At 39.0% G+C, this 25889-nt stretch overlaps 1 protein-coding gene and 1 pseudogene across 5 annotated transcripts in view; both read left to right on the top strand.

Annotated features, from left to right (window-relative positions):
• The window catches only part of SUN3 (Sad1 and UNC84 domain containing 3), a 53818-nt gene continuing 27929 nt past the window's right edge, over window positions 1–25889 (top strand). The window contains exons 1-7 of one of the 4 annotated variants that reach the window (XM_031665409.1): window positions 1–136; window positions 221–348; window positions 3401–3462; window positions 12806–12909; window positions 21700–21740; window positions 23154–23316; window positions 24539–24623. In XM_031665409.1, coding sequence (XP_031521269.1) covers window positions 227–348; window positions 3401–3462; window positions 12806–12909; window positions 21700–21740; window positions 23154–23316; window positions 24539–24623 — 577 coding nt within the window. In that variant the 5' untranslated portion in view covers window positions 1–136; window positions 221–226. Of the gene's footprint in view, window positions 349–3400; window positions 3463–12805; window positions 12910–21699; window positions 21741–23153; window positions 23317–24538; window positions 24624–25889 lie in introns of all 4 variants that reach the window. The other 3 variants (XM_031665410.1, XM_031665408.1, XR_004183273.1) reach the window with 3 other exon arrangements.
• Window positions 6958–7792, top strand: LOC101021098 (annotated as a pseudogene). Its single transcript, XR_644805.3, has one exon. The product of XR_644805.3 is annotated as a 60S ribosomal protein L7 pseudogene (transcript).

Raw genomic sequence — 25889 nt, 5'->3', positions numbered from 1 at the left:
GACGTGGTGGCCATCTGCATTATGAGGTGTCACGGAGGATGATGCAACAGAAGACTCAGAAGCTTTACAAAATTCCTTCTTCAAGAAGAAACACCCGTGGAGGAAGAAGACATTAAACAAAACAAATTTAAAAACTGTATGTATAGCTTCATGTTTTTAATAAAATAGGAATGAGGACAAATGTTGCTCTTCATCCTACCAGCTGTTTGTTCTTTGGTAGGGGATCATGAGTGGAAAAGCAAAGGCAAGAAGGGCTGCCATGTTTTTTAGAGGTTGCTCTGAAGACACCAGCGGTAGCACCAGTGGCAGCACTTTGCTATCAGAGGATGAAAACCCTGATGCGAATGGGTAGGTAAACACGGCAGAATGGTGTGCCTGAAATTGTAGGTTGTATGTGTTACATCTGTCACTTGTGTCCTGTTCACCTGTTACCTGTTACCTGACAGACAGTGTTTTCCTCCTTTATAGAGAAAATCATTTCCAAATAGTTTCCTTTGAAGGTTTCTCTTGATCACAGTACTTACGCTTGATCACAATACTTCTATGTCAACAGTATCTGGATTAATAACAGCAGACTGGGGACAAGGATTAAGAAAGGAAAGCCATCCTGTTTAAAAGAATGAGCTGCAGCAGCAGGAACTTAAAACCATCCAGATAATTCACTTTTTTTTTTTTTTTTTTTTTTTTTTGTCATTGGCCTCGCTTGTATAGTCTTGGTGGTATGCAGAGCTTAGCACCGGGCTCAGGACTCTGGGCGCAGAGGGGCATTTATTACATTCGCGGGTGATAATTGACTAAAGACTCTGGTAGGGGATGCGTATTTTGAGTGAATCACCCTGTTTCCTCTAGTGAGAACATATGTGGGGATTATTGTAGCAGGGAATCCAAAGACCCTAAACCTATTTACAAACGCCCTGCCCATGTGCTGCCTGCTGGAAAAACAAAAACTTTATTAGAAAAGCACTGAAGCAAACACAGCAAAACATCCAGATTTGCCATAGAAAAGTAGTAGATATATGGGGTGGGGGGCTTTGTATTATTCAGTGGGTTTGACATATGATACAATTAGGCCCTTGAAGCAGAGAGGCAGATGCATGTCCATGCCCTGGCTGGGCGTGGTGGCCATCTGCATTATGAATGGTGATGAAATAACCTTCCTATTGGTAACAATGAAGCACTTGCACAGAAACAAAACTATCAATAAAAATAAAAGGAATACTACAAAGTTATTAGTACAAGTAGAGCAGCATTTCAAAATCACATTAATAACAAAATATGCTTGCCCCAAGTGGCAGAATCCCACTGGCTGGGCGAAGGCACCGAAGGAATTTTGCAATGCAGAGCCTGGCAGCAAGTTTTCTAGTAGAAAAAAAAAAAAAACACTGGAATTAATCTTTGGTAAATATGGTAATGTGATAATTTTCATTTAATGCAGCCCACCAGAAGAGCTCTTATAGACCACAATTGACCTATGAACAACTTTTTTATACAGTGGACCCCTTACCGCTCTCCACATCTCCAATAATAGTTAAAAGCAAGAGGTTTCAGAATATACTTCCCTGGAGGGAAGAGAATTAAGAAAATTCTCTTCTTAGTTGCTTTCCACACTGTCTCACACTCTTGGATGGCTAATAGGCATGACTGCTTTATGTAGGGGAGATAAGCTACTTAAAGATTCTGTTCTGGGAGAATTAGGTGGCCCACTCTAGTGAATACAGTTAACAAATGATTCATCTTATGTGATTTTTCTTATGTTTTAAGTAGAAATTTTTAGTTTGCCAACTTGTAATACTTTATCCAGAAGTTTACAACTTTCACCTTAGTTCAATGTGATCATTTTAGCTTCCCTCCCCATCCACCCTTTAGGGCTTTTTAAAAGGTTGGATGTGAAAAGGTTATCATTACAACCACTTTGTAAAACTGAGCAAAATCTACTGCAACGGATTATGCATGTATCCTATGACCCAGCAATGCCTCTCTTGAGAATATACTTAAATGAAATACATATTTGTCTTCATCAAAAACCATGTACAAGAATGTTCATAGCTGCATTGCTTGTAGTAATATTTATAACTCCATCGTTTATCATAGCCCCGAACACCCATCAATGTTAGGATGGATAACCACATGGTATAGTCACACAATGAAATACTATACAGTTAGAAGAATGAATGAACCACAGCTATACACAACAGCACAGTTGACTCTCACAGACATAAGGCTGGGAACAGGAGGCAGACAGATAGGGCCCATACCCGCATGGGTCCATTTATAGATGGTTCAAACCCAGCAAACCTACTTAATGGGGATAGAGCTCAGGAGAGCAGGTACCTTCAGAGGTGGGAGGTATAGGGTTGATGAGGGCACAAGATGGGCTTCTGATGGGCTTGGTGTATTTATCTGCTCGGGCTGCAACAATAAATACCACAGACTTGGTGGCTGAAACAACAGAAATTTATTTTCTCGCAGTTTTGGAGGCTAGGAAGTCCAAGATTCCAGCTGATTTGGTCTCTAGTGAGGGCTCTCTTCCTGGATTGCCTTCTCACTGTGTCCCCATGTGACCTTTCTTCTGACTGCACAAAGAGGGAAAAAGTTCTAGTCTCTCTTCCACCTCTTCTAAGGACAACAATCCTGCTAGTTTAGAGTCCCACCGATAACCTCTTTTACCCTTAATTAGCAACTAAAGACCCTATCTCTAAATACAGTAACAATGAGGGTAGGGCTTCAACAAATGAATGTGTGTGTGGTGTGTGTTTGTGTTGGGAGGAGGAGTGCAATTCAGTTCACGGAACTGAGTATGCTCAATTTCCAGTCCTGGGTGAGGTTTCATGGATGTGTTCATTCTGTGAAGCATCACTGGGCTGTACAATTATACAGAAAAGAACACAAATCGTATTTGTATAGCATACTATACTTCAACACAGAGTAGGAAAAAAGGTCATGATGACTTCAAAGAATTTTATCAGATATTTGTTAATTGTCATAGTTTTTTATCTTAATACCGAATTTCCATAAAATTAGAGCCTGATTTTTATTTTTTTTCTTTTTTCGTAGCTAATTCTACATTTGAGACCTCTAGAAAACCGCCTTTGTTTTTTTCTTATAAGCATTTTAAGAATATAAATAGACATATACTAGCATAAGCATTGCATATGTGAAAGCGAGAGGTATGACTAAATCTATGTGCTCACATATATGCTGGTAAGTGTGTATCATCACGAAAATGATCTCTTGATTTAAAAAATAGTGGATTGGAAATTAAAGTAATTCATAGGCTCAACCTAGATTAAGCAAGAATGAGAATAATTAAGTTTGTTGACTTAGGAGTAGTGGCTAAAGTCCAAGTTAAATGCATGATGTTGTTAAATTCTTTTTCTAATCATTGTTTTTATTCTTTTAGGGTAACTCGATCATGGAAGATTATTCTAAGTACAATGTTTACATTGACTTTTCTTCTTGTAGGTAAGTCTTCCTAAGTAATGATCCTTAAAAACCATTTCTCTATATGTCTGCCTGGTGAGAGAGATCTCAACAGAATGACTCATATTTGTAAATAAATGCCACGGAAAGTGCTGGAGGTGACCTGCACATTATCAAAGCTTTTTTGTTTGTTTTTTATTTCTGATTGTAAAGGTAATATTGGCTTTTAAATAGAAAATTTAGAAAGGACCTTCTTTTCTTTTAGAATTGTGGTTTGCTTTTTGCAAATTTTGTAGTCATATATGTTGCTTTAAAGTTAAGGATTTCTAATATATTTATTGCAAACATATTATACAATTTACCTTTTCTAAATTTAAGTGACTGCACTTGGGAGGTTTTGACAACCAGAGACTGTTGCTCATCACACAGTTCCCCAAAAAATTATTGCAGAATGTGCAGTGTGTAGTTTCATATTGAGAAATATCACAATCCACAACCCCCAGCACACTGGAAATTTGTTCTTTAATATATTGACAACTTAAGGCATGGATCTCGCATTAAAATCAAAGTTTCAACCCAGTTATTGTTATAAAAAAGATCATAAAGCGTGTGATCTTTCTTATCTAACTTCTTTCACGTAGCATAATGTTTTTAAGGCTCATCCATATCCTAGCATGTTCTTCATTCCTTTTTGTAGCTAAATAATATTTCATTGTATGTATATACCACATTTTGTTTATCCATTTACCTGTTCCTGGACATTTAGAGTGCTTTTATCTTTTGGCTATTGTGAATAGTGATGCTGTGCATAAGTGTGTACGTGTGCTTATTTGAACATCTGTTCTCAATTCTTTCAAGTATATACCTAGGAATGAGATTTCTGGGGAGGAACCACCACACTGTTTTCCTCAATGCCTGCACTATTTTACATTCCCACAAGCAGTGTAGGAGGAGTGCTATATTTTGGATATCTGTCCTCCCAAATCCCATGTTGAAATCTGACACCCAATGTTGCAGGTGGGGGCCTAATGGAAGGCATTTGGGTCATGGGGACAGATTCCTCATGAATCACTTGGTTACATCCTTGCAGTAATGAGTTGTCACTCTATTAGTTCTTGTGGGAGCTAATTGTTAAAAAGAACCTGACTTCTCCCAACTCTCTCTTGCTCCCTCTCTCACCATGTGGTCTTTGCACATGCTGGCTCCTTTTTGCTTTCCACTATGAGTGAAAGCAGCCAGAGACCCTCACCAGCTGTAGATGCTGGTGCCATGCTTCTTGTACAGCCTATAGAACTGTGAGCCAAATAAACCTCTTTTCTTTATAAATTGCCCAACCTCAGATATTCCTTTACAGCAACACAAATGGATTAAAACAAGAAGTCCGATTTCTCTACATTTCCACTAACTTTTTTTTTTCCTTTTTTTTTTTCATTACAGCCATCCTGGTGGATGAAAAGTCATGTTTCATCATGGTTTTATTTCTCTAATGACTAATGATGTCAAGCATCTTTTTATGTGCTTATTGACCGTTTGTATGTGTTCCCTGGAGAAATGTCCATTAAAGTCTTTTGCTCATTTTTGATTAAGTTGTTTGTCCTTTTGTTGTTGAGTTGGAAGAGTTTTTTATGTATTCTAGATACTAAACCCTTCTCAGATATATCACTTGAAAATATTTCTTTCATTCTGGGTTGTCTTTGCACTTTCTTTATACTGTCCTTTGATACACAAAGGTTTGTAATTTTAAGGGTGTCATATCCAAGAACCCATTGCTAAATCTTTTTTGAAGAGTTTTGTGGTTTTAGCTCTTCTAATATTTAGGTAATTGACCCATTTTGAGTTCATTTTTTTATATGATGCAAGGGATCCAACTTCATTTTTTGGCATGTGGAAAGCCTGTTGTCCCAGGACCATTTGCTAAAAATATTACTCTTTCCCTATAGGGATCTTTGAATGCCTTGTCCTCCTTTCCAAAAACTGAATTGGCTATAGTTGAGTTAGTTTATTTCTGGATATTCTAGCCCATTGGTCTATATGTCTATCATTATCCAGTATCATGCTGTTGGGATTTTGATAAAGATTACTTGGAATCTGTGGACAGCTTTAGGTAGTTTTGCCATCTTAGCAATAGTAAATCTTCCAATTCATGAACACAAGTTGTCCTTCCATTTATTTAGGTCTTCTTTATTTCTTTCAGCCATGTTTTATAAATTTCAGTTTTGATTCTAAAGTAAATCTCTTGTAAGCAGCATATAGTTGAATCATGTTTTTAAATTCATTCTGCCAGCCTCTGCCTTTTGATTGGAAAGTTTAATCAATTTTCATTTACATTAATTACTAATAAGGAATGACTTACTTCTGCCATTTTTCTATCTTTTAGAAAATCTATACCTTCTATCTTTTTGTTCATTTCCTTCTTTACTGCCTTCTTTTGTGTTTAATTGCTTTGTGGTAGTGTACTGTTTTGATTCTGTTCTCTTTCATTTTGTATTTTTTCTAGATATTTTCTTAGTGGCTACCACGGGGACTTCAACTAAGACCCTACATTTATAACAATATAGTTTAAATTTATACCAAATTAACTTTAATAGAATACAAATACTCTGCTCCTATTCAGCTCTGCTCCTCTTTTTTTTTCCTCCTTATGATCTATATTCACTGGGATTTACTCCTCTTTATGTTGTCAGAAATTACATCTTTACACATTGGGTACCCATAAGCATAGATGTATAATTATGCTTTATAAATTTGTCTTTTAAATTATGTAGGAAATAAAAAAAGGAGTTACAAACCCAAAACAATAATACTGGTTTCATATTTACCTCTCTATTACCGTTACTGGAGATTTTGATTGCTTCATGTGGCATTGAGTTACTCTCTATGTCCTTTCACTACAGCCTGAAGGAATCCCTTTAGCATTTCCTGAAGGGTTGGTCTAGTGGTAGAGACACCATGAGCTTTTATTTATCTTAGAATATGTTAGTTTTTTCTTCAGTTGGGAGAACAGTTTTCTCATATATAGAATTTTTTTTCTTTTGGCACTTTAAATATGTCATCCCACTCTCTTCTGGCCTCCATGGTTTCTGAAGAAAAAATCAGGTGATAATCCAACGAAGACTTCCTTCTATATGACAAGGCATTGCTCTCTTTCTGCTTTCAAGATTCTCTCTGTGTTTTTGTCTTTCAACAGTTTGATTATAATAGGTTTCAGCATGAGTCTTTTTAAGTTTGTCTTACTTGAAATTTGTTGAGCTTCTTGGATGTGTAGATTCATGGCTTTTTATCAAATTTGGAACTTTTTCAGCTATTATTTCTTTAAATATTATTTTCTTATTTAGAATTCAAAAATTTTTAAATTTTTGTGGGTACATAGTATATATACTTATGGGGTGCATGAGATGTTTTGATACAGGTATGCAATGTGAAATAATCATATCATGAAGAATGGGGTATCCATCCCCTCAAGCATTTATCCTTTGTGTTGCAAACAATCCAATTACAATCTTTTAGTTATTTTAAAATGTACAATTAAGTTCCTCTTTTTCCGGCTGGAACCATGGAGGGTGCGGAATAGAAGAAGAAGGTTCCTGCTGTGCCAGAAACCCTTAAGAAAAAGCAAAGGAATTTCGCAGAGCTGAAGATCAAGCGCCTGAGAAAGAAGTTTGCCCAAAAGATGCTTCGAAAGGCAAGGAGGAAGCTTATCTATGAAAAAGCGAAGCACTATCACAAGGAATACAGGCAGATGTACAGAACTGAAATTTGAATGGCGAGGCTGGCAAGAAAAGCTGGCAACTTCTATGTACCTGCTGAACCCAAATCCGCGTTTGTCATCAGGATCAGAGGTATCAATGGCGTGAGCCCAAAGGTCCGAAAGGTATTGCAGCTTCTGCGCCTTCGTCAAATCTTCAATGGAAACTTTGTGAAGCTCAACAAGGCTTCGATTAACATGCTGAGGATTGTAGAGCCATATATTGCATGGGGGTACCCCAATCTGAAGTCAGTAAATGAGCTAATCTACAAGCGTGGTTATGGCAAAATCAATAAGAAGCGAATTGCTTTGACAGATAACGCTTTGATTGCTCGATCTCTTGGTAAATATGGCATCATCTGCATGGAGGATCTGATTCATGAGATCTATACTGTTGGAAAACGCTTCAAAGAGGCAAATGACTTCCTGTGGCCTTTCAAATTATCTTCTCCACGAGGTGGAATGAAGAAAAAGACCACTCATTTTGTAGAAGGTGGAGATGCTGGCAATAGGGAGGACCAGATCAACAGGCTTATTAGAAGAATGAACTAAGGTGTCTACCATGATTATTTTTTGAGTCTCGTCAGTTTAATAAACAGTACCTGCTCTCAAAATGAAAAAAAAAAATGTACAATTAAGTAATTTTTTACTGTAGTCACCTATTGTGCTGTCAAATAGTAGGTCTTATTTATTCTTTCTATTTTTCGTACCTATTAACCATCCTCATCTCTCTGTCTTCAACACTACCCTCCCCAGCTTCTGGTAATCATCATTTTACTCTCTATGTTCATGAGTTTAATTGTTTTAAATTTTAGCTCCCACAGATAAGTGAGAATATGTGATATTTGTCTTTCTGTGCATGATCTATTTCACTGAACATAATGATCTCCAATTCCATCCATGTTGTTGCAAATAACATTATCTCATTCTTTTTATGGCTGAGTAGTACACCATTGTGAATATGTACATTTTCTTTATCCATTTATCTGCTGATGGACACTTAGGTTGCTTCCAAATCTTAGCTATTGTGAATAATGCTGCAACAAAAGGGAGTGCAGATATCTCTTTGGTATACTGATTTCCTTTATTTTGGGTATATTCCCAAAGTGGGACTGCTGGATCATATGTTAACTCTGTTTATCATGTTTTGAAGATTCTCCAGACTATTCTGTATAGTGGTTGTACTAATTTACATTCCCACCAACAGTGTATGAGGGCTCTCTTCTCTCCATATCCTCTCCAGCATTTGTTATTGCCTGTCTTTTGGATATAAGCCATTTTAACCGAGGTGAGATAACATCCCATTGTAGTTTTGATTTTCATTTCTCTGACAATCAATGAAACAGGCACCTTTTCATATGCCTGTTTGCCATTTGTGTGTCTTCTTTTGAGAGATGTTTATTTGAATCTTTGGCCCATTTTTAAAATCAGATTATTTAGGGTTTTTTTCCCCCCCCATAGAGCTATTTGAGCCCCTTATATATTCTTCTTATTAATCCCTTGTCAGATGGGTAGTTTGTAAATATTTTCTCCCATTCTGTGGGTTGTCTCTTCACTTTGTTGATTGTATCCTTTGCTGTCAGAAGCTTTTTAGCTGTGATCTCATTTGTCCATTTTTGTTTTTGTTGCCTGTGCTTGTGGGGTACTGCTCAAGAAATTTTTGCCCAGACCAATAACCTGGAGATTTTCCCCCAGTGTTTTCTTATAGTTGTTTCATAGTCTAAAGTCTTAGATTTAAGCCTTTAATCCATTTTGATTTGATTTTTATATATGGCAGGAGACAGGGGTCTAGTTTCATTCTTCTGCATATGAATATCTAGTTTTCCCAGCACCATTTATTGAAGAGACCATTTTTTCCCCAGCGTGTGGTCTTGGCACATTTGTTGAAAATGAGTTTTCTGTAGGGGTTCTCTATTCTGTTTCATCAGCCTGTCTCTCTCTTTTTAGGCCAGTACCATGCTGTTTTGGTTACTAAGCTCTGTAGTATAATTTGAAGTCAGGTAATGTGACTCCTCCAATTTTCTTCTTTTTGCTTAGAATAGCTTTGACTATTTGGGGTCTTTTGTGGTTCCGTATAAATTTTAGGGTTGTTTTTTCTATTTCTGTGAAGAATGTCATTGGTATTTTGATAGGGATTGCATTGAATATGTAGATTGCTGTGGGTAGTATGGACATTTAGCAATATTGATCTTCTAATTCATGAACATGAGTTATCTACTTTTTGTGTCCTCTTCAATTTCTTTCATCAGTGTTTTATAGTTTTCATTGTAGAGCTCTTTCACTTCTTTGGTTAATTCCTAGATATTTGATTTTATTTGTGGCTATCGTAAATGAGATTACTTTATTAATTTTTCAGATTGTTCACTGTTGACATATAGAAATGCTACTGATTTTTGTACATTGACTTTGTATCCTGCAACACTGCTAAATTTGTTTATCAGTTCTAATAGTTTTTTTGTGGAGTCTTTAGGTTTTTTCCTAATATAAGATCATATCATCAGCAAGCAAGGATAATTTAACTTCTTTCATTGCAGTTTGGATGCCCTTTCTTTCTTTCTTTTGTCTGGTTGCTCTAGCTATGACTTCCAGTACTATGTTGAATAGCAGGGTGAAAGTGAGAAACCTTTTCGTGTTCCAGGTCTTTGAGGAAAGGCTTTCAGTTTGTTCCCATTCAGTGTGACACCAGCTATGAATCTGTCTGTCATTCATAGCTTTTATTACATTGAGATGTGTTCCTTCTATACCCAGTTTTTTTATGGTTTTTGTCATGGAGAGATGTTGAATTTTATCCAAATGCTTTTTCAGCATCAGTTGAAAACCATTATATGGTTTTTATCCTTCATTTTATTGATATGGTGTATCACACTGATTGATTTGCACATGTTGAACCATTCTGCATCCCAGGGATAAATTCCACTTGGTCATGATGGATGATATTTCTATGTGCTATGGAATTCAGTTTGCTGGTATTTTGTTAAGGGTTTTTGCATCAATATTCATCAGAGATATTGGCCTGTAGTTTTCTTTTCTTTTCTTTTCTTTTTAATGTGTCTTTGTCTGGTTTTCATATCAGGGTAATACTGGCACTGTAGAATGAGTTTAGAAGTATTCCCTCCTCCTCTCTTTTTCAGAATAGTTTGCATAAGATTGGTATTAGCTCTTCTTTAAGTGTGTGATAGAATTCAGCAGTGAAGCCATGGGGTCCTGGGCTTTTCTTTACTGGGAGATTTTTTATTATGGCTTCGATCTCATTACTTTTTATTGGTCTGTTCAGGTTTTGAATTTCTTTCTGGTTCAATCTTGATAGATTGTATGTGTCTAGTAATTTGTCCGTTTCTTCTAGATTTTCCAATTTATTGGCATACAGTTGTTCATAGTAGCTAGTAATGATCCTTTAAATTCGTGCCGTACCAGTTTTAACGTCTCCTTTATTATTTCTAATTTCATTTGTATCTTCTCTTTTTTTTTCTTAATCTGGTTAAAGGTTTGCCAATTTCGTTTAATTTTTCTAAAAACCTTTGTCCCATTGATCTTTTGTATTGTTTACTTCAATTTTATTTATTTCTGATCTTATCTTTATTATTTCTTCTACTCATTTTGGGTTTGGCTTGCTCTTGCTTTTCTAGTTCTTTAAGGCACATCATTAGGTCATTTATAGTAGGTTTTTCCTCTTTTTCAATATAGGCACTTAGAGCTATAATATTCCCTCCTCATATGTCTTTTGCTCTATCCCATAGGTTTTGTTTATTTCTTCAAATATTCTTTCTGCCCCTTTCTCTCTTTCTGTCTCTCTCCTGTTACAACACATGCACAATGAATATGTTGATCCACTTCATGGTATCTGATAGGTCTCTTGGGCTCTGTTCACTTTTCACTTTTTTCTTTCTGTTCACAGACTCAATAATTTCAATAGCTCTATCTTTAAGTTAACTGATTCTTTCATCTGCCTTCAATAGACTGTTGAGCCCTTCTAGTAAGTTCTTCATTTTAGTTATTCCTCTTTCAGCCTCAGAATTTATATTTGGTTTCTTTCATAATTTATTTTTATCAATATCCTCATTTTATTCATACATAATCTTCCTGGTTTCCTTTAGTTCTTTGTTCATGGTTTCCTTTAGTTTTTGAACATATGTAGAATAGCTGATTTAAAGTTTTTGTCTCGTCATTCCAATATCAGATTCCTCAGGGATGGTTTCTGCATTTTCTCCTTTTGAATGGGCCATACTTTCCTGTTTTATTGTATGCCATGTGATTTTGTAAATTGAGCATTTTAATATTATAATTAACAACTCTAGAAAACAGATTTTCCTATTTCCCAGGGTTTGCCTGCTGTTGCATGTTGAGGGCTGCAATCACTTGTTTGTTTAGTAACATTTTCAAACAACATTTTTTTTTCTTTTTTGAGACGGAGTTTTGCTCTGTCACCGGGCTGGAGTGCAGTGGCATGATTTCAGCTCACTGCAACCTCCACCTCCCGGGTTCAAGCAATTCTCCTGTCTCAGTCTCCCAAGTACCTGGGACTACAGGCAAGTGCCACCAAGCCCAGCTAATTTTTGTACTTTTAGTAGAGACAGGGTTTCACCATGTTGGCCAGAATGGTCTCGATCTCTTGACTTCATGATCCGCCCACCAAGGCCTCCCAAAACTATTTTTAAGACTGTATTTCTTGTCGTATATGTTTACTATTCCACTATCTCAGTGGTTAGCCACTGATTTAACACATATTTCCTTGAATTCCTGAATCCAGAGAGAGAGAGAGAAACAGAGACAGAGAGATTACTCTCTCAGTCTTTGCAGCTTGGCTCTAAGCTGGGACACTCCTTCAAGACTAAGCCAGGCCACCTACAACTCTGCCTTAGCCTTCACTTCCTGCTTATACACAATCTACAGATCCACCAGAGGTGCAACCCAGTATCTTCTTGAGGTCATTTATGAACATGTATCCAGTCCTAGAAATGCACATTACATTCTCTCTTTCCTAGTATATGATGCAGCAGTCCTTCTGATCCCTTTTTCCAGCAAGAGACTGCCTCTTTATTCATGGGCCTTTGGGTCTGTCTGCCACTTCCATCATCTACTGTCTTTTGTCCCAGTTGGGCTTGGGCAGTGTGTCTTTGAAGTCTTTCAATAGATATTGCCACTTCCTAGAAAGCTATGGGAGTGGAATAAACACAGGTCAGTTTCTGTGCCAGCCCCTCAGGGAACCACTAGATGGGTCAAAAAACATTGCCAAGGTATAAGAACAAGGTCTGTATTAAAGGGATGTGAAATGCTGTTCCTATAGTTGCCACCACCAGGTTGGGAAATGGAAGATGGTAGTCAGGTAAACAAAAATGCCACATGATCTGTTTCTAGAAACTAGCCCCCCTATCCTTAGTTATCTGGCTGCTGTAGGTTTTGGATTAGATTCCAGAGTTCTAAAAAATTTGATTCTGTCAATCTTTACCAGCTATATTGTTTATATGGAGGTTTGATTTTTTGTGTGTACTATTCCACCATTTTCCATGATGTCACCCAAGGATCTGATACTCTTAAGAGTATATATATTTTTCATGTTTAGGGAAATTCTTATGAATATATGTAAAATATTTTATGTTTCCAGAGAAACTCTTTAATCAGGGTTTGTCTTTTCTTTAACAGGACTCCTAAGTCATCAGTGGCTTAAAGAAACAGAGGTTCCTCAGAAATCCAGACAATTATATGCCATAATTGCAGAATATGGCTCAAGGCTTTATAAATATCAGGTGATGTTTTGTTAAGTCATTTTGTATATCACTCATTTGAAGTTTAATATGCTACAAGGTTAGTTCAACTTTCAATATGTTATCTTTGTTTTTTTTTTTTTTTGAGACGGAGTCTCGCTCTGCCGCCCAGGCTGGAGTGCAGTGGCGTGATCTCGGCTCACTGCAAGCTCCACCTCCCGGGCTCACGCCATTCTCCTGCCTCAGCCTCCCGAGCAGCTAGGACTACAGGCGCCCGCCACCGTGCCCGGCTAATTTTTTTTTTTTTGTATTTTTAGTAGAGACGGGGTTTCACCGTTGTCTCGATCTCCTGACCTTGTGATCCGCCCGCCTCGGCCTCCCAAAGTGCTGGGATTACAGGCGTGAGCCACCGCGCCTGGCCATCTTTGTTTTATATTAGAATATCTAATAAAGTTAATGTAGGAAATGGAATTCTATTAAGTGGTTTCTATGGTTTGATTGTGACTGCCAAACCTCATGTCGAAATTTAATTGCCATTGTAACAGTGTTCAGAGGTAGGACCTTTAAAAAGTGATTAGATCATAAGAGCTCTGAATTAATGCCATTATCATTGGAATGCGAGACTCAACTGAAGAGTGGGCTCCTAACAAAAGGATGAGTTTGGTCCATTTCTCTCTCTGTGTCACATGTTCCTGTGTCCTTTCATCCTTCTGCCAGGGTAGAATCTTCACCACATGCCAGTGCCATGGTCTCAGATTTCCAAGCCTCCAGAACTGCAAGCCAAACAAACTTCTGTCATTTATAAATTACCCAGGCTGTGGTATTCTGTTATAGCAGCAGAAAACAGACAAAGATAATAGCTTCATAGCTATGACATCCTAAAAATTCTCCACAGTTCCCCAAGAGAATCTCAAGCACAAATAAAATGGCAAATAAATCTTTATCATCAACTTCTGCCTGACACTGCCTGACACCAGACAGGAGTATGGCACTTCCCTTTATCCTGAAGCTAGTTAGATCTAAGTGGGCTTAGACTGAGGCCAGTCATTAAATGTCCTCTTTCTGATCCACCCCACCCCCAGCATTCCAGAATAAGACTTTCCCATCCTATGCTCAGAAACTCAGAAGACTGGAGGGAGGAGGGTGGCAGTGTAACCACCCAAAGGGTTCACCTTGCCTGTTGCCTTGACAGAGCCAATTTATCAAGACAGGAGAATTGCAATAGAGAAAGATTAATTCATGCAGAGCCGGTTGTGCAGGAGACCAGAGTTTTATTATTACTCAAATTAGTCTCACCAAGCATTTGAGGATCAAAGTTTTTAAAGATAATTTGGCAGGTAGGGGTTTGGGAATTGGGGAGTGCTGATTGGTCAGGTTGGAGATGGAATCATAGAGGGTCAAAGTGAGGTTTTCTTGCTGTCTTCTGTTCCTGGGTGGGCTGGCAGAACTGGTTGAGTCAGATTACCGGTCTGGGTGATGTCAGCTGATCCATCCAGTGCAGGGTCTGCAAAATATCTAAAGCACTGATCTCAGGTTTTACAATAGTGATGTTATCCCCAGGAACAATTTGGGGAGGTTCAGACTCCTGGAGCCCGGGGCTGCATGACCCCTAAACTGTAATTTCTAATCTTGTAGAGAATTTATTGGTCCTAAAAAGGCAGATTGGTCCCCAAGAAAGAAGCAGGTCTTTTCAGGAAAGGACTATTATCAATTTTGTTTCAGAGTCAAACCATGAACTGAATTCCTTCCCAAAGTTAGTTTGGCCTACTCCCAGGAATGAACAAGGACAGCTTAAAGGTTAGAAGCACAATGGAGTAAGATAGGTCTTATCTCTTTCACTGTCATAATTCCCTCAGTTATCATTTTTGCAAAGATGGTTTCAGCAGAAGCTATGACCAGGTCACTGCTGTTCTGTGGGAAGATGGGCAGACATATTGACCTGTCTCCACCAGTATGCTGACCTTTTAACCCATAGTGACTGCAGTGACCCCAGTCAGTGACCTCGGGCCTGACTGATCAGATTCATACTTCATACCCTTTTCGCTGAGGGCCTCTGAAATCTTCTACTTCCCAGTTCCTCCAGCAACTGCCTCATTTCAATGTGTCTTGCCATGTGAAGTCCCTAAAGGGAGGAGACTGCACATGTATGATGCCCATAGCATTCCAGTCCAGTGAGGTAGCCTCCCTGGATGTTCATAGGTTGATGCCCAGGATAACTCCCATCTCAAACGTGCTACTCAGTCTGCGTATGTTGACAGTCTGTGAGACCCCAGTCTTAGACAAAAGCACAGCCACCTGGGAACCCCACAGAGAGAGTCAGCTCAGATAGCTCCTACTCCACGAGGTCCTCACATCAAAGACTAAGACCAAGCCCATGGGAACTGAAGCTGGATAGTTAGGTCATCACCAGAAAAGCAGAGATCAGCATGCAGAGTGGTCAATGGTGGCTCCAATTATTGCCAATTTGTGCCTAAGCTTCATTGTGATGGTTAATTTTGTGTGTCAGTTTGATTAGGCCATGGTGCTCAGATGTTTGGTCAAACACCAGTCTAGATATTTCAGTGAAGGTATTTTTTAGATGTGATTAACATCTAAATCTATAGACTAAGTACAGAAGACTACCCTCTACAATGTGGGTTCATCTCATGGTCATTTTAAAGTCTTAAGAATAAAGAATGAGATCCCCCAAGAAAGAAGAGATGTTGTCTCCAAATAGCCTTCAGACTTGAGCTGCAACATCAACTCTTCCCTGGTTCTCCAGCCTGCCAGCCTGCCCTGAAAACTTCAGACTTAGCCCCTTGAGCCAATTCCTCAAAATAAATCTCTATATGTATACATTGGCTTGGTTCCGTTTCTCTGGAGAACGCTGACTAATACACTCATAAGTTTATCTGGCAGGTTCTGTTAGTGCCTGAATATTGGGTGCCCCTTTGCCCATAGTCTTCTGCTGCAGATCTTTGTAGGGATGGTTTCTTTCTGAAATTCCAGCTAGCTCAAATGTCTCCTCATCAGACAGGCTTCTGTGACCACCCAAACCACCTGTGACAAAATCCAGGTGTAGATGCATCCCAGTTTTACCCCTGCTTTATCTTAGACACTCATCAATTTCTTTACCAGCTCTCTTTTTGCATTCTCCCCTTTTAACTAAAATGTAATGATCAAGGAGCTTGTCTAGAGCCTAGCAGAGTCCCCAGGTAAATGGAGGCTTAATAAATATATATATAAACAAATAAATAAATAAATAATCTGAGACTAATCACATTTTAAAAAGGCATCCTTCCCTTCTACCTTCCGATTTTAGACTAACCAGTATACTCAACAGCAAATTCAACCCTTTAAAAATGTCTAGCCAGCCCGACACGGTGGCTCATTCCTGTAATCCCAGCACTTTGGGTGCATGAGGTGGGCAGATCACTTGGCTCCAGGAGTTCAAGACCAGCCTGAACAACAAAAAAATCAGCCAGACATGGTGGCGTATACCTGTAGTCCTAGCTACTCTGGAGGCTGAAGTGGCAGGATCACTTGAGCCTGGGAGGTTGAGGCTGCAGTCAGCTGTGCTTGTGCCACTGCACTCCAGCCTGGGTGATAAAGCAAGACTCTGTCTCAAAATATAAAATAAAATGTCTATGGCCATGTTTCTAAGGACAGTATTTTTCGTGAGGTTGAGGTTGAGCTATGATCATTTAACTTTTGACCAGTGTTAACCTGGTTTTCACATAGACAAGAGCACTGTCAGAAACCACTGGAGACTGATGGTAACTTATTTCTAGGTAAGTTCTTTATAAATCCCAAGCTACATGAAGTAGATGTTGTTTCTGAATCTCCTGAGCTCAAGCGATTACAGACATGAAACACTGCACTCGGCCAGTAATAGATTTTAAATATGCTCCCTTGCCTTTAGATATTATTTTATAATGACATTTAATGGATGATAAAATATTCCAATGAATATTTTCAATGAATACTTATTTCTAAACAATTGGATTGTCTCTAATTTTTAAAATATTATAAACATAAACATCCTATGGCTTAATCAATTTGCCTCTCATTGATTACCTACTTAGGATAAACTCTTAAAAGAAAAATAAGTAAAGAATATTTATAATTTTTAGGTGACTTTGTTTTCATATTGAATTCCAATGATTTGATATTACTTTTCAAAAAGCTGGATATATCGCCCCATATTCCACCATGGAGAACAGGATAATGGTAATAATTATGCATCAGAAGGGATCCTAAGAACACTAAATATATATTACACTTTATCCTCGAAATGACCTTTCAGTAAGAGTATTACTAAATCCATTTATAGATTAGGAAGCTGGATTAGCACAGTGAAGGCAGGCAGCCTGTGGTCACACCACTGCATATTCCAGAGCTGAAATAGTCCTCCCTGAGGATCCAGATTTTGTTGAGACTGGGCCTGCCATTCAGACTAAGACTTTGCTCACTGCTACACTGAGAACAAAATTTTATTGTCACATGCCACTTTCAAATCACCAGCACAGTCTTAATCCGTTTGTGCTATTATAACAAAATGCCATAGACTGGGTAGCTTATAAACAACAGACATGTGTTTCTCACAGTTCTAGAGGCTGTGAAGTCCAAGATCAAGGCATGAGCATTCTATGTTTAATGAGAGCTTTCTTGTGTCTTCACGTGGCAGAAGGTCGAAGGGCAAAAAGGGCCTAAACTACTTCCTTTGAACTTTTTATTAAAAGCACTAATGCTATTCACGTGGTTTGTACCTTCATGACTTAATCACTCCCCAAAATACCCTACCTCTTAACACCACCACAATGGGGATTAAGTTTCAACATGAATTTTGGAAGAAATATAGGTAGATATTCAAGCCATAGTGATCACAGTTGTGAGTTCAAGACAAATGACTTCAAATTTCTTATTCCAATATTTAATTGGTTTCTATCTTAAAACCTGTATTAGGCAGCAAGCTTAGTTATTTACGCAGGACATAGTCTGTAATCTCTATAGTTTGTAGGATTCACCTTGAAGTTATATGGTTTAAAATTAGATATCTTATGGGACTTCACTGAGAAAAAATTTTAATGACCATGTAAGAAATTTGTTAACACATCATTGAATTTATCCTGGTTCAAATTACTACAGCCATGTTCCAAGGCATAAAGCTTTGGGTCTCAGTCAACATTATCTGGAAACAAACAAACAAACAAAAAAACAAATAAGACTGGGCTTTGCCCATGGCTATTTCTTTGCCATCCTCTACCTGATGCTTCCATATCTCAGGAGGCTGTAAATTGACAGCACATGCAGACAGACCCTACCTTAATCCATGGTTAGGATAGGGCACAGGGGCTTTGTTGCTGAAAACAATATCCCTGGAGGCTGTGTCCTCTTAATGAGTGCTTTGGACATTTTCACATCTGATGAGGCTTTCCCTGAGGTAGGCTTTGTCATGAGGCCAACAGCCTACAGGGAGGGATGTTTTAGGAAGGTTCCTAGGACACTGAACCCCCATCTCATTGCCAGAAATGTTGCAGAAAGATCATCAACTATACACAAAGCAGCCTTTATAACACTTTTGATTTTCTTTTTCCACATTGTGGATGTGGTAAATTTTGGTCATTGGCCTGCCCCCTTTCCCACCCATTTGGTTGCTGTGATGCTCTGAAACAAATTTATAGCCCACAGCTAATAACTTTCAAGAATTTCAGGCACGAGTAGGTTCCAACCTCATCCTTCTTGCGTTACCTTACTTTTCCAATCTTTATTTTATCGTCACTTTGACTTCCTCACTTACTGTTTTGTCCTACATGTTCTTATACTATATCTGTTCCTATAGTAGAACTTGCCTGAAATGCTTTTGGGAATGAGGCAAAATAAAAATGTTTTTAAAATTGTGAAAAATTTTATTTTTCAAGGAACTCTCAAGTTCATTTATCAGCAAACTAATTGAGGAGTGTTTTCTATATGTTATTTTATGGCTAGAACAGAAAAAAGAAACAAATTGAAAACACTGCTCCTACTGACAGGGAACTTGCTCAAACAGAATGTGAAAAACTAGAAGTGAGAATATCTACCAATGATAAGCTCCCAAATTCACATCCTTGTCAAAATAAAAATGATGAGGAGAACACATAAGAAGTGTAATTGCTCAGAACAAAAGTAAGGCAATATTTTTCCATGTGTCACACTACATTCCATTCTGACACCATTCTCACACGTGACGCAACAGCACCATACAAGATACAACACATTTATAGTATGTGGCACTATTTTGGGCAGAGCAAACTGATAAAAAGCCAGTCTTTGAAACAGAAAAGCAGGCTAATTACTGGATAAAGATGGAGCATTATTTCCCAGATAACACATTGATGGTCACTGTAGAAGATTGAAAGGTGATCCCCAAAAAGATATGTCTACCTCCTGACCCCCAGAACCTGGAAACGTGACCTTTATTTGGGAAAAAGGTCTTTGCAGATGTAATTAAGGTTCTTGATATCAAATCGTCCTAGATTACTCAGATGGATCCTAAATACAATGACAGGGATCTCCTTAGGAGACTTACAGAAGACAGAGACACAGAGAGGAGAAGAGGAGACCACATAAAGGCAGAAGCAGAGACTGGAGCGATGTAGCCACAAGCCTAGAAGTGCCCAGAGCCACCAGAAGTTAGAAAAGGCAAGAAACAGAATCTCCCTGAGGACCTTCAGAGGAGCTTAACCATGTAGGCACGTTGACCTCATGCTTCTGACCTCTGGAACAGCAACAGAATAAATTTCCATTGTTTCAAGCCACCTCATTTGTGGTCATGTGTGTCAAGAGCCCCAGGAAACTCATAGGGTCTCTTTGAGTTCTCTGTTGGGCACCTGAAGTATGAGCTTTGTTGCTACAAGAAAGTGATCATTAAAGGCAGAGGTGTCTGCTTCCCAACCTGGCAGGGAGAGTATGTGGATGAGACAAAATTCTGGAAACTGCTGTGGGAATCCTCCAAGATTTAAGTTTAAACCCAAGGGAATTGGTTGCTTGGGTCAGACTTCGTTTTCATACTTATCATTCCTCCACTCCGATCTACATTATTTTCTTGGCACGTAGTCAAAGATACTGCCTCTTAATTGATAAATCACTTGAGTAAAACATGTCAGGGTAGGGGAGTTCCAGATATAAAGAAAGGATGTCAGGAGCCATCCGTTCATGGGCATTGTTGACTATTTTTCCTGGAATTCTCTGGGGAAGAGATCTCCCTTCCACATTTGTCCTCCCCTTTTCACCAGCTTGTCCACTCAGTTGGCTTCTGAGCCCTTCAAGATTGGTGCCCCAAGGTGCTCTCTTTTGCCCTCCTTCCTCTGTTGATAATATTATTGACCTTCTCCAACCATCCCATGTTGGAATAGAGGCTGTGCATGTGTGCATATGTGAGTATGCATGTGTGCATATGAGCATGGGCATAAGTGTGTATGAGTGTGTGTATGTGGAGTGTGTGTGTTTGTGTGTGTGTGTCTCATGCTGGGTAAAGACAGATGGGAAGAGAGTGCAGGGCTTTGGAGGCTCCCAGGCTAATGACTTGTAGGGCATTTGAAATGTGAGCACCCTTAGCCGGGTGCAGTGGCTCACGCCAGTAATCCCAGCACTTTGGGAGGAGGCCAAAGGCCCGAGGCCGGATCCGCGAGGTCAAGCGGAGAATCAAGACCATCCCTGTGCTGCAGTGAAACTCTGTCTCTACTAAAATACAAAAAATTAGCCGGGCATGGTGAGGTGAAACCTGTAGTCCCAGCTACTCGAGGCTGAGGCAGGGGAGAATGGTGTGAACCCAGGAGGTGGAGCTTGCAGTGAGCCGAGATGGTGCCACTGCACTCCAGCCTGGGTGACAGAGCAAGACTCCGTCTCAAAAAAAAAAAATGTGAGCACCCAACCAACCCCCGTCATCTGTGGCAGGGCCTGGAAGACACACAGCAGGATGAGCTAAGGAACATAGAGGTGCTGGCCACCCAGGCCCAAGGTCTTCTCAGTGACAGGAAGAGGCGGCTAGGCCATTCCCCCATTCTAGGAGAGGAACAGGCAGCACAGTAGCCTGGTACTGCAGACTAGAGTGCTGCCTGCATTCTGGCATCCTCTATCTCTCCAGTGTTTATGTCTTCCCTGACCACCTCCACAGCAGAAAGTCCTCTGAAGGCAAACGTTGTGTCCAAACGGTAATTTTACCTTTTCCTGGTTTCTTGTCTTAGTTTGATAACCACCAAGACCATCCACACCAGAGACTATCTATACCACACATGTCACCAATGTTAGATACATTTCTGCAATTTTCTGATTGTGATGGCCAGTCTAGCCCAAAAGTAATCACATCCCTTTCTTATTTGTAAGTGGGAGTCTCCCTCCTTGTTCAGGGACAAGCCCAAAGAGCTCAGCATGCCCTCTAATGTCGCCACATGCTCCTTGGGTTTTTCCACATTCACCAGGGGTGCCTCTCCCCTTTGTCTTCCCTTCCCTCTCTTCCTCCTCCCTCTATTTTTTCCTCTTCCAACCTCACTCTCTCCTCCCCATCAGACTGTGTTCAGGCCTTTACAATCTTAAGAAACAGGAAATGATGTGCCCATCCAAGAGTTCCTGTTGAATGTCACTCATTAAATAGATTTGCATTACCTCATCTCCTTCAAATACATTCATGAGGTACAGATGAGGCTGGGAAAGAGGCGGGCCACTCAGAGGATGCTCCTGAGTTCCAGCCAGCACATCTATATATCAGGAGTCAACGTGCTATTTATTTCCCCTTTCTGAGGGAAAAAAAAAAAAAAAAAACTCTACTTGAATAAGCAGAATTCAGAATGATTTATCTTTTTCTGTTGTTTTCAGGCCAGACTTCGTATGCCTAAAGAGCAACTGGAACTTTTAAAGTGAGTGAGATTTTTTTTGCTATGTGTCTCTTTTTGGTGTGATTTCAAATACTGAAATGTTTTTGTACAAAAAAGCATAAGAAAGAAAAGCTACTCCCTGAAATAACTCAAAATTTCACTCCCAGAAATAACTATTATTAATAGTTAATGACATCATTCTTAGCATTTCTCTATGTATATATGCAGATGGAAAGAAAGGAGGAAGAAAAAGAAAAAAAGAAGATAGAAAAGATTAAAGGGTTAGAGGTGAATTAATCTACTCCTGCTGTGTTTAGTATTAAAAATAGTACATTTATTGTTATTTGGATTTCTCAGAAGGAGGAAACAACCCAATTAAAGTTGCCTCCTCTCACTTGTGCATCTACATAATTTAAAATTTTAAACACCAAACAGTAACATTTTTAGTACTTTAGAAAATTCCTTGCCCCTTTATATATTTCTACTTCTTATGGAGCATTCCTTAACAAAATACACACTGAGGTGTGCTTTCCATGTTATTTATGATAATTAAAAATGGAAAACAACCCTATAAGAAAAATAGACCGATGGTTAACTACATTGGAATATATTCATGAAGTGAAGAATTATAAAGCCATTTAAATAATTTTAAAATAGGTTTAATCATTTGGAAGTGTAGTGGAGACACAAAATTATAAATATTATTTCTATTTTATTACTAATTTTTTGCATGGAATAAAAACTGGTAGAAAGTCATTAAAATTTAACAGTTTATTTCTTCTAAATGCTTGTTTTTTCCCCAATTTTAAGCATGTATTGTTTTACAAATGGGGAAAAATACTAGATAAGTAGTGTTTATACTTTTTCAGCATAAAGAAATACCTATTCGCTTGACATTTTCTTATTCTCTCTACTAGTAATTTTCAAACTGTAAACACAGAAAACCCATTCTTGGGAAGTAAAATCTTGCATGCTCAGGCTGTCAATCTGGTAACCGGTTGCTGCCCACTGGCTGGATCCCCCAGCACCCCTTGCCCAAGGCACTTCCACTGAACTCAGGCTACGGTTCAAAAGCCACTGCTCTGTACTACACTGGAAATGCAAGGTGTTCCCAGTCGGAAGGAGGGTACCAGTGGGATTCAGGATTCACCTGTGTAATGTCACCCAGCTGGGGGACCAGCAAGGTTGATTGAGCCTTGCCTGTCGTCCTGTGCAGAGCCCGGCCAAGCACTAGGACACCCTCAGCCATGTGACCCCTGGATGGCCTCGGGGTTTTTTTTAAGTGAAGCATGATGCTTTAGAGAAATGGGTGTGCTCTGCTCTCCCCTCACTCAAGAATGTATATCTTCAACAATATAAAGCACCTCATCACGTGGCAGGCTCCGAAGCCCAGCCACAGCTGATAACAGGAGCTTTACACTTTCTTCCTCTCATGCTGAGGTTCTCCCTTTACAGGAAGGAAAGCCAGACTCTGGAAAACAATTTTCGTAAAATTCTACTTTTGATTGAACAAATAGATGTCCTGAAGGCATTGCTTAGAGATATGAAGGATGGTACGGACAATAATCACAGCTGGAACACCCATGGAGACCCTGTGGAGGACCCAGACCACACGGAGGTGCTGGATGAGGCAAAGCGTGTTGGGCGGGATGGGGTGGTGGATAGTGAGGATGTCCAGGGTGACGGGGAGTATGTCCTTCCAGTGTCACATCCACTTCTTCTCCCAATGGGAAGTCCAGTGTTGACTGATATTTGGTTCGTGTACAGAAACCCACTGTTTCATAAATGCTGTGTCACAGAGAAGACATTCTATTGCATATGACTTACCTCACACCAAAATAAATAACTCTTCTATTTTCCAGTAGAAAGAAAGAAAGAAAGAAAGAAAGAAAGAAAGAAAGAAAGAAAGAAAGAAAGAAAGAAAAGAAAGAAAGAAAGAGAGAAAGAAAGAGAGAGAGAGAAAGAAAGAACAGTCTCTGAGCTCTATACACAAATACCTTAAATAGCAAAAGATTTGCATTCATCATCTTTGTAGCTAATGCAGTTAGTCTAGTCAGCATCAGATTCAGGCAAAACTGTGTTGGAAACCATGAGCTGTTTTGCTTCTTTCTCTTCTGCTGTCATTACTACTTTCTTTTTCTTCCCTAATGTCTACTTTTTGAAATACGCAGCAATCTGACACAGACCACCTGCCGCCCGCCAGGCCCCATTTCATCCTTGTCACTGTGAAGGTGTTACATTTAGGCAGCTTGAACTTAAACTGTTGCGCCTACTTAGGGTGCTTATGGTTTTGTTTGTTTGTTTGTTTGTTTGTTTTTGTTTTTTAGAATGACAGCATCCTTCAGAACCCAATATTAATTAGAGTCAGTGAAAAATGTCTAATATAAGTAATCATGTAATCTGTGTAAACTGCCTTGATTCCCAAGTAACTCTAGAATGTTCAAGTCTTTCAGTCTTTACTGCTAACCACAGGACACTAATGAGGGATGGAACACAGTAGGTCACAGCACAACCTCACCTCACACCTCACCGGGAGGGCACTGTGATGCAGTGGTTAGGGCTTCTGAAGGGACCCTAGGTCCACCATGCTGCGTGACCTTGTGGGAGTCCCTGAACACACCTTGGCTTTATTTACGTCGTATCCCTGAGAGGGACACTCCCAGGAGCCGTGAAGATGTCAGTCCACGACACATGCACAGTGCCTGGCTCAGAGTGCAGCTGATAGGTGCTCACTGCTATTCTAATTTTGCAAATTAGGTCCAAATCAATAAAACGAATGGTCAAAACTCAAGCAGTTGGCAGAGATTGTTAACAGAAAACTGTTTCTAAAATTTCTACAGGAAATGTCAAACTTGGTCAATTATGTACTTAAAAAGTTGAGAGAAGACCAAGTCCAGATGGCTGATTATGCTCTGAAGTCGGCCGGTGAGTACAGAAAAAGTGAAAAGAGGAACATTTAAAAAAACAATGCTTCAGGAGTGTCTCTATCCTCTACATTTGTTTATGAGGAAAACATGTTTATCTGGTAACTTGAGAGGGGGGAAATTAATCAATTTAGATAATAAAGAAGAGAATAGAAATAGTTGTCACTGATTGCTTTCTGTGTGCAAATGTTCCAGGGAATAAAGCCTGTGCAACTTCATTAACATGCATCTAAAAGAACCACCAAGAAAGCCAAGATGCCACAGTGAAGTTGTGAAAGGCACAAAATATTAGGACATTTTACATTATTATATACTAAAACGACTATGATAACCGATCTAAATGCATTATTAGGGATTAAATGACAGTGTTTAAAGGTTATATATAATGTTCCTAATATATTTCAATTAAAATTAATTCTTAAGGGCTAAGGCTACGAATCATTAACCTTAATCTTCTTTACCATGCTCTGCCTATAATAGACTACGAACAATATGTGTTCAGTGAACAATGTGGAAGGAAAGAAGAAAGGGACAGGAGGAGAAAGGAAATATAAAACACATAGTAATGCTAATTTTAATCAATTGATACTCAAATTTATGCCAGGGAAATAAATTTCCAGCTTACATGAACTGGAGAGCATTTGGAACAGCATGATTACTCAGGCTTGAGAGTGTGTGTTTTTTGAGAGAGTGAGTTAGAGGGCAGAACTTTCCCGAACCTGATGCCCTAAAGCATGAGTGTTAAGGTAAGATGGGAGAAGGACCATAGTTCTTTATTTTTTATTTATTTATTTATTTATTTATTTATTTATTTATTTATTTTGGTCTTGGCATTCTGATACACTTTTTAAATGCTTTCTTCTTTGTATTGATGTATTTACATCAATTGATGTAATTACAACTTCCATTTTGAAAAGCCTGTGATGACGAATGTAGGTGCACAAGTAGCGCATGAAGAGTGAGGAAAAGAAGGAGATAATCGGGCTTCTCTGGAACAATAGATGTGGAAAAAAATGTCAGTTCTGCTTTGGCTTTGGCCAAGATGGAGAAAGCCTGTTAAGTCCCTTCCACCTGATTACAATGAAAAAAAAATCTGGACAAAATTCAAAAAGCAACTACCTGAGTGGGCTGAAAAGTAAACAAAGCAGGCAGTTGGAAGAGGGGAACCAAAAACTGTAGTTGTGAGCCTGTGGGAGTTTCCTTTTTTCTTTTCTTTTCTCTTGCAGCGTAGGCTGAGGCAGGCAGCAATTACAGAGTTGCAAACGTG

The sequence above is a fragment of the Papio anubis genome, chromosome 4 (assembly GCF_008728515.1).
Source record: "Papio anubis isolate 15944 chromosome 4, Panubis1.0, whole genome shotgun sequence".
Taxonomy (NCBI): domain Eukaryota; kingdom Metazoa; phylum Chordata; class Mammalia; order Primates; family Cercopithecidae; genus Papio; species Papio anubis.
The sequence above is the reverse complement of the archived record's forward strand: the minus strand, read 5'-3'. Positions and strand labels throughout refer to the sequence as shown.